Source organism: Aythya marila (genome assembly GCF_965140915.1).
Source record: "Aythya marila genome assembly, chromosome: 7".
Classification (NCBI taxonomy): Eukaryota; Metazoa; Chordata; class Aves; order Anseriformes; family Anatidae; genus Aythya; species Aythya marila.
Genome location: NC_139048.1, coordinates 12,577,330 through 12,594,881, shown reverse-complemented (window position 1 = coordinate 12,594,881; position 17,552 = coordinate 12,577,330). Strand labels below are relative to the sequence as shown.

Sequence of the window (17,552 nt, the reverse complement as noted above, 5' to 3'; positions counted from 1 at the left end):
AGGCGAGAAGAAAGTTTCCCGTGCCTTTGGGAGCTGTTTTCTTTAGTAAATACGAATTATTTCCATCAATAAAACAGTGTTCATTCAATCAGTATTGATGCACAAGTAAAATAAGAACACAAGGCTAAAACAAGCACTCTGGGTCCTCACTCAGTGTGAACCAGTATTTCACACCATTTCTTTCATGAATTTAAGTTCTTCACAAAAAAAAATTATTTGATTGTGGGTCCCCATTACTTTTCTGGAAAAATTCTCTAAAAGCAGGAAATGTCTTCTGAATTCCAGCACTGTAGGATCCTTTCATACCACTTGTCATACTGTTGTTAAACGTAAGCCCATATGAATCATGTTTGTATAAACAGGGTTGTTCCACAAATATAAACAGTTTTCAATTTTGATATCAAGCTTTTCCCTCCCCATTTTATGTAGTACATATGTAAATGTATAGCAACGTTTATTTCAGAAGGGTTTTATCAGCTTCAAACTACTACAGGGGCTTTCAGGATCACCCGAAGCAGAAATTACCTCATAATTTGATCTACAAGGAGTACTGGAAAAAAGGCAAATAGAAAGCTAGACACTACCAAGTTCTTCTGTTATGAATGTAAGATTAACTTCATTTCAAAAATACATTTTCTGCATATTTAGAACTGTTCAAATCATAAAAAGACCAATGGTATTGTTCCTGCTGTGTTTAAAGCTACTTTGAGTTCATCACTAATATCATAATGCATGAACATGAGGAGAATATGAATGTGAACAAAAGAAAAGAAGGGGGATCCTGAAACTACTGTATCACAAGGGTGGGGAACATAGACCAAGCTGCTTTGAAAACCGTAAGAGGATTCTCTAAAAAATTTCACAGCACGGAATTGAAACGTATTACTCAAAAGGAGAAGGCATGACAGGTCATAATGTAGTGGTTTTGTTTGCATCACTATTGGCAACAAGACAAAAACTAACATGAAGATCCCAAAATGGCCCAGGCTGTAGGACATGGTGGCATAAAATAATAATAATAATAATAATAATAATAATTTTAAAAGTAAGTTCCATTTGCTCTTCTGCGAGTTTGATCATTTATTGAATTAAGACACGAGAAAACAGAAAAAAATACAGACAAAAGAGGAATTATTTATTTGATAAAATACCTGATAAAGATCTGGATACCATGGGATTTTTCCAGCAGACACAATTTATAACTCCGGTACTATCATCCACTGGAAAAAAAAAAAAATTATAATGCAAGAGTTACAGGGAGCACGAAAGCAAGTAGTGAAAAGCAGGTTCCAAGAAGTGAAAATACATAGATATGCAGGGACATAACTGCCAAGACTATCTCAGCCCAACCAGTTTAAAAGGGAAAGTGGGTGCTCAGCTCCTCTGTCTTTGAAATAATCACCAGACTTGTTTGTGGCTGTAGCTCAGCACCAGATACGATGCCTATGTCCATGGGCAGCAAAATAACAGGCATCTCCTCAAAAAAATAAAGCTTTTACGTAATTCATGATGATTCACTACATATACTGGGTACGAGAGGTTTCTAATTTAATTGACCAAGTCAGAAAACAGATCAGTCCTGAAAGCTGAAGCTAGACAAATTGAAGTAGGAAACCAGGCACAAAGCACAGAAACTTTACTGCAGCAATGAGAAAACAGCACTTCAAGCTTGGGGGGTACAGTAATGTGAACAGACTGAGTGTCCTCCCTCCAGCTGCAGTTTTCACACTAATTAATATCGTGCACAACGTCTGCTGGCCTTTCCTGTATAGGAAGATGATCCATAGAGCAGAAAGGCAGCTCCTCTAGCCAGGGAGGACAAAGGATGTGCTTGTGGTTCTGCCCTAGGCCAGGGATTCCCAACTTAATGCACCACTAGTGGCATGCGAGCCACTTCCTTTCAGAAAAAGCCCAACACCTCCTGAGCAGGGTAGCTATATACATGTAGCTTTTCCTGTTTTGCTAGTACCTGGGCAAAATCAACTGTGATTTCTGCCCTAGGCACTCTATTGTTAAAAACAGCAGATAAATAAATAATAATAATAAAATTTAAAATACAATAAAAAAATCAGAAGAATCAAGAGACTTTATGTATGTAGGCAGCGTGCTCAATAACCACCCTCCAAATAAGAGGGCACAGGGTGCCTGTCAAGGCACAGCAAGGATCCCATTTCCAGTCCCTCTAGCACTCCGAGCATGTTTCTCCTTGAGCATAACCATCTCCAACACTGGGCTTCCACTCTTCCCAAATTAGAATCTGCAGTTTTCTTCTGATCCCCAAACCAGATCCATGACTACAAAAGCATCATTCGTGTTTACCAGGAAGGCACTGATTGGTACCTGCGGCCGTTTCCTCTGGGAACTATAGCATCAAAGCAAAATGCCTCTGCATTGTCTCATATGTTTTGAAACAATCTCCCTATTTGGGGGTCTGATTTCAAGTCATTGTCTTGTCTTCCTGTTTCCCAGTGGGTTTGCTGACCTAGTCTGGAACAGCCACATTCCTAATAGCAAACACACAGCATTTATAAGATTCAAGCAATTCCAAATTCCATCCCTAAAGTTATGGCTGGTTTATTGCATATCCCCCTTTTGAGCTCCTGTGTCTGGAGCAATTTCATCAGCTTTAATTCTGCACCGGTATCGATAACAATCTAGCTGGTAGGATTTCCTGTCCTTGGTAAAGATCCAGACCAACTATTTTAGCAGGAGGAAGTGCCCCCATACACCATGCCAAGCCCTCGATGCCAGCCAGCGATGGCTATAAGAGGGCAGATGACATCTCACCATTATGGCACTGCAGCATCTAGATGTTCCAGCTAGAGACCAGCTGCAACAGACACGCTTCCTAAGCAGCTTAGGAACAACCAAGACTGAAGGATTAGGAGGCCAGACTCCTCCTCCTCAATGTAACAGTCAAACACGGAGTCCTACAGGGATTGACCCAGTCTTGACCACAAAGAGAATGCTGGTAGCAGAGCCAGGCACTGAAACCAAGTTTTCCCAGTTCACAGATAAAAGCTTTGAGCAAAAAGACAAATAACTCCTGAACCACAGATGAATGTGAACTATGGCAATTGTATTCTAATTAGATGGGAAAACGTTAATCTATTTTAAATGCACTCAGGGGGTCTACAAGCTTTTGAAAACTTCCTGTGCTCCCTGCTTCCCTTCCTCATGCCCTTGGGTTTAATTTTTTTTTTTTTTTTGACTCTTACATTCGTTATCGTACCCATCTTGACAGTTACACATTAACTATTTGAGAAGCAGTCTTCTCAAAGTCAGCTGGAATATTACAAACTGTGTTTGCTTTTATTTCTTTACAACAAAAAGTGTGTTCTCGTAGGGCCTACGTGAGCCTGCTGAGATCCCAGTGAGATTTTTTTGTTTGTTTGTTTCTCAGGCAAGTGTTAAACCTTTCAGACTGGCCCTGGAGCATAATGAAAATCACATGTGATATTGTTTCGTTTTATAAAAAAATAAAAAAAAGTCAGAAAGGTGCACTAACTAAAAATACGAGCCTCTGTTTAGGCTTCAATTAGATACCCTTTCCCTAAGTGATTATAAAATAATAAAAAAAAGATATGTCAAAAATGGGTTTTACACAGCATATAATTACATGTATTTATTTATTGCCAGGTAAGAAAGCCAATTCACCCTCTTAGAATTATTATTTTGCCACCAATGCTGGCTGTCTGGTTTCACAGCAGAGAGAGGACCTAACACCTATAACAGGGATATATATATTGTGAATTAAACAGGTAGGAAATGAGGGAGGGGAGATGGTGGCAGTGATACCAAGACATTTCAGATCTCTATCAGAGCAAAACTACAAAGGGGAGATTGCTTTGTAAGTCGCTTTTAAGCAGAGGGAAAGTGAGCAAATGCTGAGCAGCACACAGCGCTCTGACCGATGCAACACCTGCTCTGCAACACCAGCCAGAGTCTGCTGAACTGAGAGATGCCCCGAGTTACAACCAGGAAACTGTCTAAGAAGTTAGTTTTATGTTGGTGGAGTCAGCCTGCCTGAAAGCGAGGACAGGCTGGGGAGAGGCACCCTGGCAGGTAGCCTGGAAGTTCAAACCAGGAACTGCCGGAACAAAGAGCAGAGGTAGATGTGAAAGGACAGCAGGCAGGCAGGCTCACTGAGAGCTGTACTTAAACGTTGGCTGCTCTGACACTCAGGCCTGATTTCCACTAGTCTGCAGCTCCTTTTTTAATTTCTATTCTTCCATTTTCTGCTCCTAATCAAGCATTTCCAACAGTTTTATGTCCAAACTAATGCTGAGGCAAGCATGGGAAAGCATTACCCCAGAATTGGTTTTGCCTTGGTCACTATGATTATCTTCCTCTTCTCATGAAGTGATAACTGTATTTGCATACTAGTGCAATAAAAGAATAATAGCTGGCATTCTGCTTTTTTCAGCACTTCATCACATCACCAGTTACATCACCATGTCCTAACTTAGGCTTTTGTTTAGCTTGTGCTACTCCAGGTGTCATAGGAACTCATGCCTTAAAATACCTAAATTTGATTATTTAGCAAAATGGAAGATTGAAAAAAAAATAATCTAGAAAATATCCCCTTTAAGAAACTTGCAGGGAAATTTCTGCAGAGCAGAGACAACTTCAAGCAGCCATGTGTGGGGTATGCTACGTGCACTAGCTGTCAGTGCTGCTCCGCAGCAGTATGATGCAACTGCAGGTGTTACAGAAGCCGGGACCTGGCTCTAAGCTGTCGATGGTATCTTCACAACATTCCTCTTACAGGAATTATTCATCAAAGAGGCACTCCGCAACTTACCTCCATCAGGTGGAAATCCATGGTGGCAGAGACACTGGACACAAGTCCTTCAAATGCTTGGATAGTGCCCATGCATTTGGCTCCCCCTTCCTACCGTGAGATGGCCTCCCCTACCTCTTAAACTTGCCACATCACCACTACTCCACGCTGCTTTTTCTCCAGATGAAAAAGACAGCTGAACAAAATGACTCTCAGATGTTTCTGTGTTAATGAAACAGTCTGGATATTGGGAAAAGCAGCAGGGAGAAGTCAACTCTCAGCTGGTGTTGGTAAGGACTGGTACACAGTGTGATGGTTGAGTCAGATTTGCTAAGGCACTGATGGGTCTAACATAAACAAACTCCTGCCTACTATGAAAACCTGGCTTCAAAGTATGACAAAACATACAAGAAGAAAGAAGGGATTTCTGAATTTCAAAAAAGGAAGAAGCAACTTCTTCCTTGCAGGAACCATTAAATCCATTTATATGTGACCGAAGAAGCTGCATATATGTGAAGGGAGGATGGTAGAGTCCAGTGGCAAAACAATAACAAAAAATAAGATTTTCTAGATGACTCCAAATCAGTTACTCAGCTTTAACCACTTATTTCTCTATTTTTAAGTGAAGAGAAACAGTAACTTCCCTAAATTTGCCAGCTAATCTGGGCTGCGGATGCACTATATAAGGACAAGAGCAGAGTTGTTCCAAGAACCAACACTGATAAAAAAAAAAAAAAAAAAAGCAACCTTTGAAGTTTTAACAGTAAGATCAGAGGGCTGATAAGTGCAAGAACAAAGAAGGAAACTTATCTTACCTCCATAACTGTAAAAGGCATCTCGTTCTTTAGTATGAACCACTATCCCAACAACGTCCACCTGTCTTACTGGGTGCCCATTATAGAAGAATATACCTAGACACAAAACATTCTGGTTAAGTATAACTACTTTTTTTTTCCCCCTTCAACAGCCTACCTGATATAGTCACTTTTGTCAGTAAAAAACATTTCTTACATGTTTAAAGTACCTTAAACTTAACTAATGCCTCCTCATGTGAAAAATCCCCCTTGATGTTGAGTTCTGGGAATATTAGAAGGAAGAATCAGCTCTATGTAGGAGACCAAAATCGTGCTTTTGTAGTTGCAGAACTTCATTAACTGCTTGGTTTCTTGTACATTTGGATCTGCAAAACAGTTTGTTTGCTGCAGGCTTTAGGCTTTTTTTTTTTTTTTTTTTTTTAAACATTTTCAGCAGTCTTCAGAATGAATAATGGAACACAATGGAAGCAGTTTGAGCTTCTCGCAGTGCAGCTGTTCCTGGTTAAGGGAGAGCCACCCAAAAGAGGGAAAACCAACAATTCTACACAATTCTGTCTTTCATTTCTAAAAGGACGGGAGCCACAGCAAGGGGCAGGGGATGGGAGGGAGTGTACCAGCCCTTTTAGATTGCAGAGTACAGTATGCAGTCGTCATGGGCAGTATCCTGAGCTTCAGTTTCTGAAATAACATGTTCTAAAAACATCTATTCAAAGCTATTTTTGTGTATGTATAAAGATGACTTGGATATTTTTGGATAAGAATAACACACAAAATTACATTCAGGAAATGGGAAGGAATCGGAGCCCAGCGGACTTGAACTTACTGAGGTTGCCACATGCTGTAATCTATTGAAAGAGAGTGACAAATGTCTTTAACAAACACTGATGTAAGCATATACTGAAGCTTCATAGCCCACCAGCAGGAGGATAACAGGACAATAAGCTCCACATACATGCCAGAGTAATTTTATTCAATGTGTTTTCTGCAGTTTTGGAACACTGTTGTTTTACTGAAATATAACGCCATCCGGGATGTTCAATGTCTACTAAAAACTAGGTAACTCAAAGGGCACAAAGGGAACATTTAACTCCGTGGCAAATCTCACAAAGGGAAAGAGAAACACTGCAGCAAAGGAGTCACAAAATCATTCTGCATTTAAAAAAAGTAAAATAAAAACTGAAATCCCAAAATAACTTGCCCTACATAGCTGGCAGCCTTAAATGGGTCTGGAATTAGCTTTCTTTGCGTAAGAAACACAACCAGCAAAGTCTCAGAAAAAGTCAAAGGTGATCAGCCAAGCAGGTCACAAACAAAAAGTTTTGCTGGTCAAAGTCCGCTGGCATGGTTTGAGGATGCATCTATCGCTGTCATCTCAGCACTGGCAACCTACCCAGGCAGTCACTGGCCAGGCGTGGCACAGAGAATGTTTAGCAGGTTTGTCCACTCCTCATTGCATTTATCAGGACACAAATAAACACTACTACACAGAAACTCTCAATGAAGATGCTCCCAGTATATATAAACATTAATTAAACCTTACAAAATGGCTATAAAAGAAGGTCTGGGTCAGTTTCAGGGCAAATCTGTGAGGCAGACTCCAAGCTCTTCATGTGCAAGCAGGCAACGTGTTATTATGTTCATTTCGCAGTTAGTAATCTGAGTTTTGGCAAAGGACAGCGGCCAGATAAAACTGGTTCTCTCCATCCCCATAAACTTACACAGAACTCCACCCTTACTCTCTGAGAAACTACCTGAATTAATGTAAAAGATAAAATTATATTTACACTATCAATTAGAAGTTGTTGAACTTGATGACTTAAAAAGTCATCAAGTGTAAAGGAGTTTTTCTCCTCCCAGATTATCTGTTCAAATTATGTTCATATCAGCAGCAATAAAAACACACTAAACATTTCGAGCCGTGTGTGAGTGCATTCAATCAAGCTCTGATTAACCCAGTAAATAACACGGATATTAAGATGCTGTTACCACAACAGGAAGCCACAGCAGTGGTTTAGGGGGCTATAGATACAGAGCTCACCAGAGCAACTTCTGGTCGTATCTTTACTAGCACTGAGGTGTTTGCCAGTGCTTTAATTCTTATTACCTCCTTTTATGTTATTTGGAGCTTCCCTTGTTCGTTGATAAGCTGTCACAATGCAATGGTGCGTGATATCTCTGAGAAAAGCTCATTTTCATGATGTGATTATGTGTTACAACCGAGTATGACACCCACTCTCATTTCAAGGCCTCTAAGACAACACTGTTGCTGTTTTTAACTGAGTGGTTTTCCAGCCTTCTTGTCACCATTTATAGCAGGAGAGTAATTGGACAGATTTAATGCTTTCCTCTGTGTTCTTTTAAGGGATTAGTCATTGTTGCATCAAATCCTAATGCTTAAAAATGGAAAGAAAAAACTTATTAGGTCATTCAGTTCATTTCCTCAGGACCAATACAAGATTGTTCCGTACAGTAAATTCCTGGCAATTTGTACAGTCAGGATATAAATAATCCCAGTGAATGGGATCCCACCTTCTTCCTGGGGAGGCTGCTCTGCCATTTAGCAGATATCATTCTAAGGATGTTTTTCCTGACATTCAGCCTGTGTTTCTTCCCATTCCTCCTAGTTACAACTCTGTTTTGCACTTGTTCATTCTTAATTACCCTTACTTAGTGACTGATTTATAGTTAATCATAATTAGCTCCATCTGGCCTTTAAAAAAAGCCATTAAAAGCAGAGAACACTGGTGGCAAACACCTACCTTCTTCCTTCCCCCAGAAGTGTTTCCATTGTGCTATCATTTGTTGCCAATGAATGCGAAATGCTGAAAGATAGCTCATTTGGTATGTACACAGTGCCAGGAGGGTGAGCAGAGTTCAGGATGTTTGTTCTATGAAATTCATTTTATTCTTTAAAGTTCGGTTTCTAAAATGTAACAGGGCTGCAAGCAAACTTAGTTGTGCAGAACGCCAGATGCACAGGAAGCGGAGAAAGCTTGCATGCACCAATTTTAAAGGCTGATATCTTGACATGACAGATACCACTTCCTTAGGGCCATCTTAGAAAAAAAGCATAACAACCAAACTGAAATAGTTCCTGAAGCACAGGACAACTCGCTTCAGTAAAAGAAAGGGAAGGGAAGTGAGAAGGAAAACCCAAGTGATTTAGAGGTGAACAAAAGAGCACAGGGTTATACTTTCCAGGGCTAGTCCTCTTTTGAAACATGATTTTTAATGTTCAGTTTTAATTCTTCTGAGTATGTGTGCGTGTATGAGTTGCTTTGTATTTTGTTCAAGAACAATTAAAATGTCCTTAATTAAAGCAGAAGCAGTCTTTATGAGATGCATTTGCTATACCAATACTTCAATAAGACTGCAGACTTTAAAAATCTTCTAGATACTGCTAACACTAGCACAAATATTAACAGACTGTAGTCCCATACTTGCAATGGCTTTAAGAAAAAAAATCTCCCCTCATGTTAAATAACAAAGTGCTGTAGAAATTTATATATATATATATAAATAAACTTTTGCAATTTGCAAAGTCCCTATGAACATAAAAATGGTTGTGAAGAAGCAAAGAACTACCAGTTCTTCATTTCAATAAGAAGAGCGCTATTGTTATCTTTGCTGTTAAAAAAAAACAACAAGAATAACAAAACCTACAGGACAGAATTTATTCAAAGAGCCAAACGCAGGTACCTTTTATAGGTACGTATACATAGTATATATATACACACACACGCACTTTTTATAGTGCAAACAAAAGCTCAAGGTCAGACCCACATTGCTTTAGACAACGTACACGTGTGGGTGATATTGGCCAAACACCAGCAGAAACAGACTGCAAAGCATACAGTTTCCAGCAATGGCTAGGAAACAAAAGGCGTGGCATAAGATTCTGAATAGATGCCAGAATGTACAGTAAAGTTGTTCAAATATATGAAGAAAGTCTTATCTATTATGTCTAGAAATTAAGCAGACAAAGCCTTTATCTTTTTTTTTAATATTACGTTGATACGCATTGGCAAAAGCAAAATACATGCACTCATCAATGCCATTAAATAATCAATATTATGTAATTAAAAAAAAAAAAAAAAGAGGTATAAATTCCTCATCAACTGTTGTGGAGACAGTGGCAAGGTGTAACACATGACAGAAAGGACCAGCGTTTTTAGAACTAACTTTCAGAGTATAACACACAGCAGAAGCACAACGTTACCTTAATGTAACACAGGTTGTGTGTATATACACGTGTGTATAAATATATATACACACAAGAAGAAAAGCCTTCAGAACTAACACATTCTGTTTTTCCACCTATAATCCTTTGAACGTGGTATACAACCTGTTCTTCTTAGGACTGTTACAGGTACTACTGTCACTTAGCTTCGGGGCATTAAAAAATAACTGCACGAACATTCTTAAATCCCTGGACAAGAAACACAACGTAAATCAATTATAATTCTACACGTATCATAACCAGCACATATAAGTACATACCTGGCACTTGTTTAGATTCTCTCATTTCTTTTATATCTTTAATATAGAGTCTTGCAAACGCAGAAAACACAGGATCCAACCCCCAGAACAGAGAAGGCGTCTCTTCTTCATACTTCTTGGACTCAGACTGCATTCAAAACCTGTGAACACAGGAAAAAATGTAGTTATTGTCCATACAGGTGAGGAGAGGCTGTTCTCCTATGTTCCAGCTGAATGAAAAAATAGCTCGTGATTTTACAAACAGCAACACACCAGAGCTGATGAAGAGTCGCAAGAACTTGTCTAACACAATGTTACCTTTGCATCTCATAAGAAATGGTCACAATATCAATACTGACAATTTATTTCAGTATTGAAGCTCAACAGTAACATCATTCTGCCAACCTTCTTCAACTGAAATAGAATTTCAGGGATTTCTCATCTGTGGACATAGAGAGAACCAAATACAATACTTCTTTAAGAGGGGGATAATAATAAGTTACTTCCTGTATACTTCATTTTCCTCCCCATCATTCTCTTTCCCCTCCCTAAGATATTCTCCTCATTGTTCACCCTGTGCTTTACCATGGGAAGGAAGGCTTTTTTTTTTTTTTTCTTTTAATAAAAGAAAAAGCAACCAGCCCTTCTTTATTTTGGACATGCAGTCTCCAATAACTTCATAATGGTTCCTTTCCCCTTTTACCTCTTCAGTTTTCCCTGCTTCATGCCTACCTTCTGTCCAGAGCTAATTCTCAGTTTATCACAGTTGGTTTCAAAAAAAAATAGCTCTCAATTCAAGAAGGTTTGTCCTGGACACCTTGTAGAGATTTTGAGGCTGGATATACTTTTTATTAGTTTCTCTTGCACGGGTAATTAAATTGTTCCTGTAAAGCTCTCCACGTTACCACTGAATGGACATCAGCCACTTACAGGTGTAGACCAGAGGTGGTAAGTGGGCAGCTTTAATCCTGCATTACAGCTGAGAGTTGGAAGCTCAAGTCTTCTGAGAGAGAAGAGCTCCCTGCTACGGGTTGCCAGTGATCTCTGTACTCTGCAAGAGACACTTATAGCTACTGCTAGAGAGCCAACACGCCACGAATATCAGGATAGCATCTTGCTTCTTTGGGAAGCAACACAGCTTGGATTCCGCTTCATTTCTGTTTTCACACTTAAAGTTTAATTTGTGGCAGAAAAACAGTGCAGCACAATATGCTAGAGTGTTGCTGACATCTCCTTTATAAGGTGAAAAGAACTGCAGACGATAATTATACTTATTTCCAAAATAAATACTTTGGAAAGTTCCACCATGACTTCACCTTTAGGTAACAACCTGAGTATTTTTGTTTACACTTGGATTTTTGTCTCTCTGCCACCTACAAGCAGGTTTTCCCAACCTACCCCTTTTGCACATGCAATGCCTACTCAGAAACTTCTTACCATCCTTTTTTCCACTCGAATCTCCACAGGAAACACACTTTTTCTGCTGCTGAATTGCAGGCAGTGCTCAGTAGAAATTGCTAAGCTAAGCTGTTAACCACATGAACTTCATAACGCAAGGTTGCTGTTCCTCCATATGGCAGCTCTCCAGTTGCTTGCTATATAGCCTATATCAAATTTAGACCACAAACCTTCCCGAGCAAACACATGGTTTGAACCTGTATTTTACTTAGCACATTCATTTTCATGACAAAATTAGTCTTCCCAGTGCCTCTCTGATTGCTTGCAGTCTCATGTACGCTGGTGCCTGCCTTGTTCCTACATTACTGTAAATATATATATATATGAAAAAAAAAACAATTAGCCCAACAAAAGGTTATGGCACACACACAGAGTTCACACACCAAACAACAACCATACATCCTACGGTCAATCAGGGTTAGCACATGGGAAGTTGGAACAAAGAGAAGCACTCCTGCTCAGCGTCCTGCTCTCCAACAGGCACTTTCAGGGTACCTTTTTGTCTTTTATGGGGTACAGCCCCCCAGCTATTCACTTTTAGTGGCTCTTCTCCCAGGCAAGAAACGTGGACACAATCTCAGTCTTGTTGCCTGTCATTATCTTGCACACAAAGCAATATTCCTTTCTGCACCACGTCCCCCAGTGTATTCTGCAGGATTATTGCAAACTGTCGTAGCTCAGCATTAGCCTGTTCTCCTAGACAGGTAGCAGACCTTAAAAACAAGCTAAAAAAAAAAAAAAAGAATCAGGTGAAAAGCCTAACTTTGTGTTTTGCATGAACAGCCACTCGCTGGAGCAAAACGCAGCAGTCACCCCCGCACATGTGCACATCTGAGTGGAAAAATTGGTGAAGCAGCACCACTAGAGATTAAAAATATCTGCAATGCATTATTTCACTACGCAATTAACATCTGGGCATTTTAAACGTGGCAATCGACTGAGCACTAGCCAGAAGGCTGAACATTTCTGCCTTACAGGAAACGAAGCATCTTTTACTGCTTCCCTGTCCTGAAGGAAGATTGATTTGTGCAGCAAAAGCTCTTTGTATCTCAGAACTACTGGGAATTAAATCTCAAATTCTGTAGCTTCCCTCTACCTCACAAGCCTTGTTACAGCTCTTCACCATAGAAATGTTCAGCCTTCACGTACAGTAGCACTCTGCTGGGTTGATGTGTGCTGCAGACATCCAAAGTTCTGGGGATTCCCTGATACAAAGCAAATCCCCTCCCTGGCACAATGAAGGCACAAGAAGTTTTTCTGAAGTCTAGAAAACGAATCCTCTGAAGCCACAAGCTAGACAATCCACACCTACAAGGCTGGGATAGTGAAACTGCACTCTAGCCACTAACTTGCTTTTGGCGATATCCAACAGGCTCTGCTTCTGCACAGCAGTTTTCTCTTGCCCTTTCGTGGTCCCTTCAGCCTTTCCAAGCAGTGCCACCACCCAAAGCCAAGCCCATTTTCTTTCTTCCCTCCCAAGTGGTACACTCAGTAGCCCTATTTTACCCGTTACCTATTCAAAACCAAAGGCTTGTGGCCTCTGGGAGGCAGAGACATCTACTGTCCCCTGTACTGCTTCCCTCCACACACTCATTAGGAGTCCATTCTGCTAGGGTGGAAACTTTCTGATAATTCTGCAGTGAGCTCTGCCTTACAGCCAGCTCATGGCATCGGCAGCTGTCGTCTTTTTGCTCCTGTAACAAACAAAGATGTTAGGTAACCCCTTCCAATGGATCTATTTTTCATTTAGTTTACAGGCTTGATGCACGCAGACCGATAGTGTTAGAGAACAGAATTCCTACAAGGCTGATAAAAATGCTTCTAATCAATTTCTCTTCAGCTACGTACCACTATCTTCCCATAACTTCCACTCAGATTGGCACAGGAAGCCTCTCCATCCTGGGGGTTAATTAATCACGGAGCCATCCTGCCAAAAGCAGGGCCTCCCATTATGCCAGCAGTGCTTTCTGCTCCTCACGGGTCCTGCTGGCGATACGCTATCAGCCCGGCAGATAACAGCCACCCTGCACGAACCAAGGGGCAAATCGCAGGCGCTGTGGTGATGCACGGCGCTGGAATCAATAACAACACAGATAGCCAGCAATTAACAATTCCAAACAGATCTGTGCGTACAAATGTTTGGGAACTGAAGTGACTTTTGCTGAACCATGTGATGAGATTTAGTGAAACGTTATCTCTTTCTGCATTTTGTTTTGAAAGCAAGTAAGGACTTTGCAACTGCAGTAGTGGAAAGAACTCAGTCCCGCGAGGCGATGGAAAGGCAAAAGAGGCATCAGGTCCACATGCTTAATAAATACGAAATATCCTTTTTTGCCTCTCGGTAAAATATCTCTGGAGGTACCAAAGACACAGTAAAACAAATAAACACACAGGAAATCAGGCACTAAATGTTATTACTGAAATGCTTCTCTGCGAAACAGTCCTGTTCCAAAGGTAAAAACGTGAAGTTTTTATGGCAGTTATTTAAGTACAAATAAATAAAAACACCCCAATTTGAGACTATTCTAGACACTATCCTGTTCAAACAAGGCTGTCTCCTTGGCCTCCTGCTATCAATGTTAGCTTTTCTGACCTTGGTGAGAATTGAAACAAGTCCCTAATCTTCAAGCTTCTCTTGTGAGCTCAGCAAGGTACTATCCTATCCTAACAGGAGAAGAGAAACCAAAGAAAGTTAGCAGGCTTCTCAACAGCTGCCACGTCCCAAAACCAAGCGCATTTGCTACCTTCCTTCCCAAGTAGCCCACCTGGGAGGATGGTCCAGGCTTGTTCAAATAGCTCCCAATTAAACCGCCCAAGAGATTTGTTCAACAGAAGCAGCTTCAGACAATAAATATCTCAGTTCCTAATCCTGTGTTCACCTTTTCCAATAACGGTAACAGATTAAGAACTGGACTTCTTCCAATAACAACGACATGGGAACCGCAAGGAAGAGAACCTGTGTTCACGTTTCTCATGGAGCCTTTTAATGGGATGTGATTTACAGCCAGAGCTCTTGGAGAAGATTTCCTTACTTTGAGATGACCATGATGATTGTTTGGAGCCAGATGAAGCCACGCAAAAAGTAGTTTGCCAAAGGTTGTCTGCAATTAGCATGCAACTACTGGCAAAGCGCAGCAGAGACTCTCTCAAGCTAGCTTTGAGTCAGAAGCAGAGGATATTTACCCACCAACACACGCGGTATAAACATCCTGCCAGGCATCTGCTCCTCTCCAAAGCCTACACACTGCACCAGCACCAACCACATACACAGAAGAAGATCCTGAACTGCTGCAGCTGGCTGCCCAGTGCATTAAAGCAACTTGCAGTCACCCTTGGTGAACTCGAACAAACCGGGCTATGAGCTGTGGTTGGTAAAGAATTGCTTTATGGGTCAGCCATCGCCACCACAGAGAAAGCAACTTGTGGAAAGTGGGGCAGAGCAAGCAGCTGGGTTTTGCAACCACCCCGATCATCTGAATTGAACTCAGCTGTGGCTGAGTCAACACCCTGCTCGACAAAGGAGTATTATTCAATTCTTCATGAGCAGCAGAGGCAATTCCAGCACCATACAGTTAAAAATGGTTTTAATTAGCCAAAGCCACATACAACATTTTAAGTTAAAAGCAAGCAAACAAAACCAACGTTTTATTACTCAAGTAGATCTAAGTGAGCTGGAAAGTAAAGCCTTTGGTTACAGACAATAGGGAATAAAGATTCTAAAGCCGAAGTTCATCCATAGGCTTTTTTTAAAGCTACATAATTAAAAGATCATTTTCAACACTAGTAACAAGAAAAAAAGCCACTGAGATCAGAATACATCACTCAGAGAAAGTAGGCTAAACACTTCCAATCTAATAATCTACCTTCCACTGCTTGTGTGCACTCCCATACTAGATGCTGTAACAAATGTCAGTAGGGAACTACATCCTCTATGTCTTGTATGCAAGAAAGTATAGTTTCAATTTTTAAAAGCTATTTTTGAAGCAAACTTGAGAGCTAGAACTCCTGAATTTCAATAAGTTCAGCAGTTCCTGAAGTCATTTGTGCAAGTGTTAACAACTGCAACCTCCTGAGATAACTCATTTACCGAAAGAGAACAAATTGCAGGATTTCTGGGAAAGACACTGCTCGAAACTTTAAACATCTGTCTTTTAATTACGTGAGATATCACAGCACGCTTCCCTGCCAAGGGAAGATGGTGCAAGACAAAAGACCCATCACCATGAACTTTAGCCAGTAAGCAACATAGAAAAGTATTGCCCACGATCACTAGATAGGAGAAAAAACACCGTATTTTGTCACCAGGCTGACAGTTACTGCACTGAATAGTCTTCCAGGAGAGTTAATGTCTTCTGATGTAAACTGTCATGTATTTTTACCTCTGTTTTTCACTTCCAGAAGGATTTTGAAATCCTTCTGGACAGACAGGTGTTTCTGCAAAAGACCAGATAGGTTGGTTTCTCCAACATCAACAGTCTCAGAAAGAAGAAGGGCAGAACTTACAATCCTAAAGCATCTTCTTTTTTGGCACTGCAGATTGTTTTACATGCACGTTAAACCTGGTGACAAGGTTTCAGCCCCCAATTTTCCAAAAGCATGATTCTGGTCAACCAAAAATGAAGCGTGCAATAAAAAAAAAAAAAAGTAGAAGCAGCTCCTTCAGATCCTCATCCCACATGTTAGTCACAAGACATTTTCTGTGTATCAAGAAACCAGCAAACCACTCAACAGACAAACACACTGGCTCTGTGTTTATTTGTCACAGCTGTAATCTTGACACAAATAAAGTAGTGGTAATCACTGCTGATAGTCATAAAGCTTCACTTGCTATTTGTATTTTAAAGCCATTAGATAATCACGCTGAAGTACCCTCTTCAACTAATTCTCCTAACCTGTCTGCAGTGAGGGCAAGAGGAAGTCTATGAAGGTGATTAATTCCCTCTAAAAGCTCTTAATCTCCCACCGCGCTGTGAGAATGAGCTGAGCTGCTGAAAAGACATTCTTTTGCTGGGAAAGACAGTTCCCAGTTGTTGGCGTAAAGTAAAAACAAACAAAAACTAAAAATAAATTACTTTTTTTTTTCTCCTTTCTTAATAAATAATAAGTCTGCTGGTTGGAAAAACAGCAGGATGGAAGCTTTGAGAGAAAAGGGCTCCAAGCAGTCTCTTGGCAAGTGAACGTTTTTGGGACAGATACACGTATTTTACTGATCCACCGTAAAGGGATATTCAGGTTAACTAACAAAGCAAAGAGAATAAAACATAACTCACCACATTTTAAGGCAACACAGTCAGCTTTCCTACTTTGCTACAGCAGAGTAAAATAGATTTAGTGCTACTTCTTGAAGGAGTATTTTCAAATTCTACAGATGTGGGTAGATGGGGCAAACACAGTTAAACAGCTTTCTAAAGCTGTTAGGCCTGTATTCTCCACAACAAAGTTAATTCCAGTTCTAGAAGCAAGTTTTCCTGACTACTTTTTGCTCCTTTAAATGAGTTTATGCATCTGGTGTAAGTTAAAACAGCCTCTGGATTAAGATCAGGATTTATATGAACATTCATAGCACAACAGAGCATTCCACTACAACCAGAGACCTACCAATGATTAACCTCGTGTTTGGTTGAGGTGCACAGACGTGCAAAAAAGTTTTCAAAATATTCACAGAGCACACCAAAGCGTTAGATTATGGCAGACCTGTTTAAAGTTCTGAATTCAATTAAAGTTTTTCTTTGCTGTACAAGCGAACCTTTTAACTATATCAGAACAAACCCATGCAAACTGAGGCTCTGCTTGAAATGTGGGCTCCAACTAACACTGGTGTTGGCATACACAAAATAATTCAAGGCAGAATAACTTTGAAGTTTCAGACACAAGCAGGATCATCACATTGTCTGTGAGCATAACTAGAGGCTGAGATTACATTTGGAGCTCTTTTGGAGGACTGTTAAAATGGTTGGAAGGATAATAAAATTAACTTTACACTGACTTTCATTTCTAGACCAGTTAGTTTTTGTTTT

At 40.3% G+C, this 17,552-nt stretch overlaps 1 protein-coding gene across 3 annotated transcripts in view; it reads right to left on the bottom strand.

The window, feature by feature from the left end:
• Nucleotides 1–17,552, bottom strand: part of STN1 (STN1 subunit of CST complex) — a 40,341-nt gene that overhangs the window by 14,700 nt on the left and 8,089 nt on the right. For all 3 annotated transcript variants that reach the window (XM_082764337.1, XM_082764338.1, XM_082764336.1), the window contains 3 exons: nt 10,099–10,238; nt 5,599–5,694; nt 1,152–1,220 (listed from right to left, as the gene is read on the bottom strand). In XM_082764337.1, coding sequence (XP_082620463.1) covers nt 1,152–1,220; nt 5,599–5,694; nt 10,099–10,231 — 298 coding nt within the window. In that variant the 5' untranslated portion in view covers nt 10,232–10,238. The remainder of the gene's footprint in view (nt 1–1,151; nt 1,221–5,598; nt 5,695–10,098; nt 10,239–17,552) is intronic.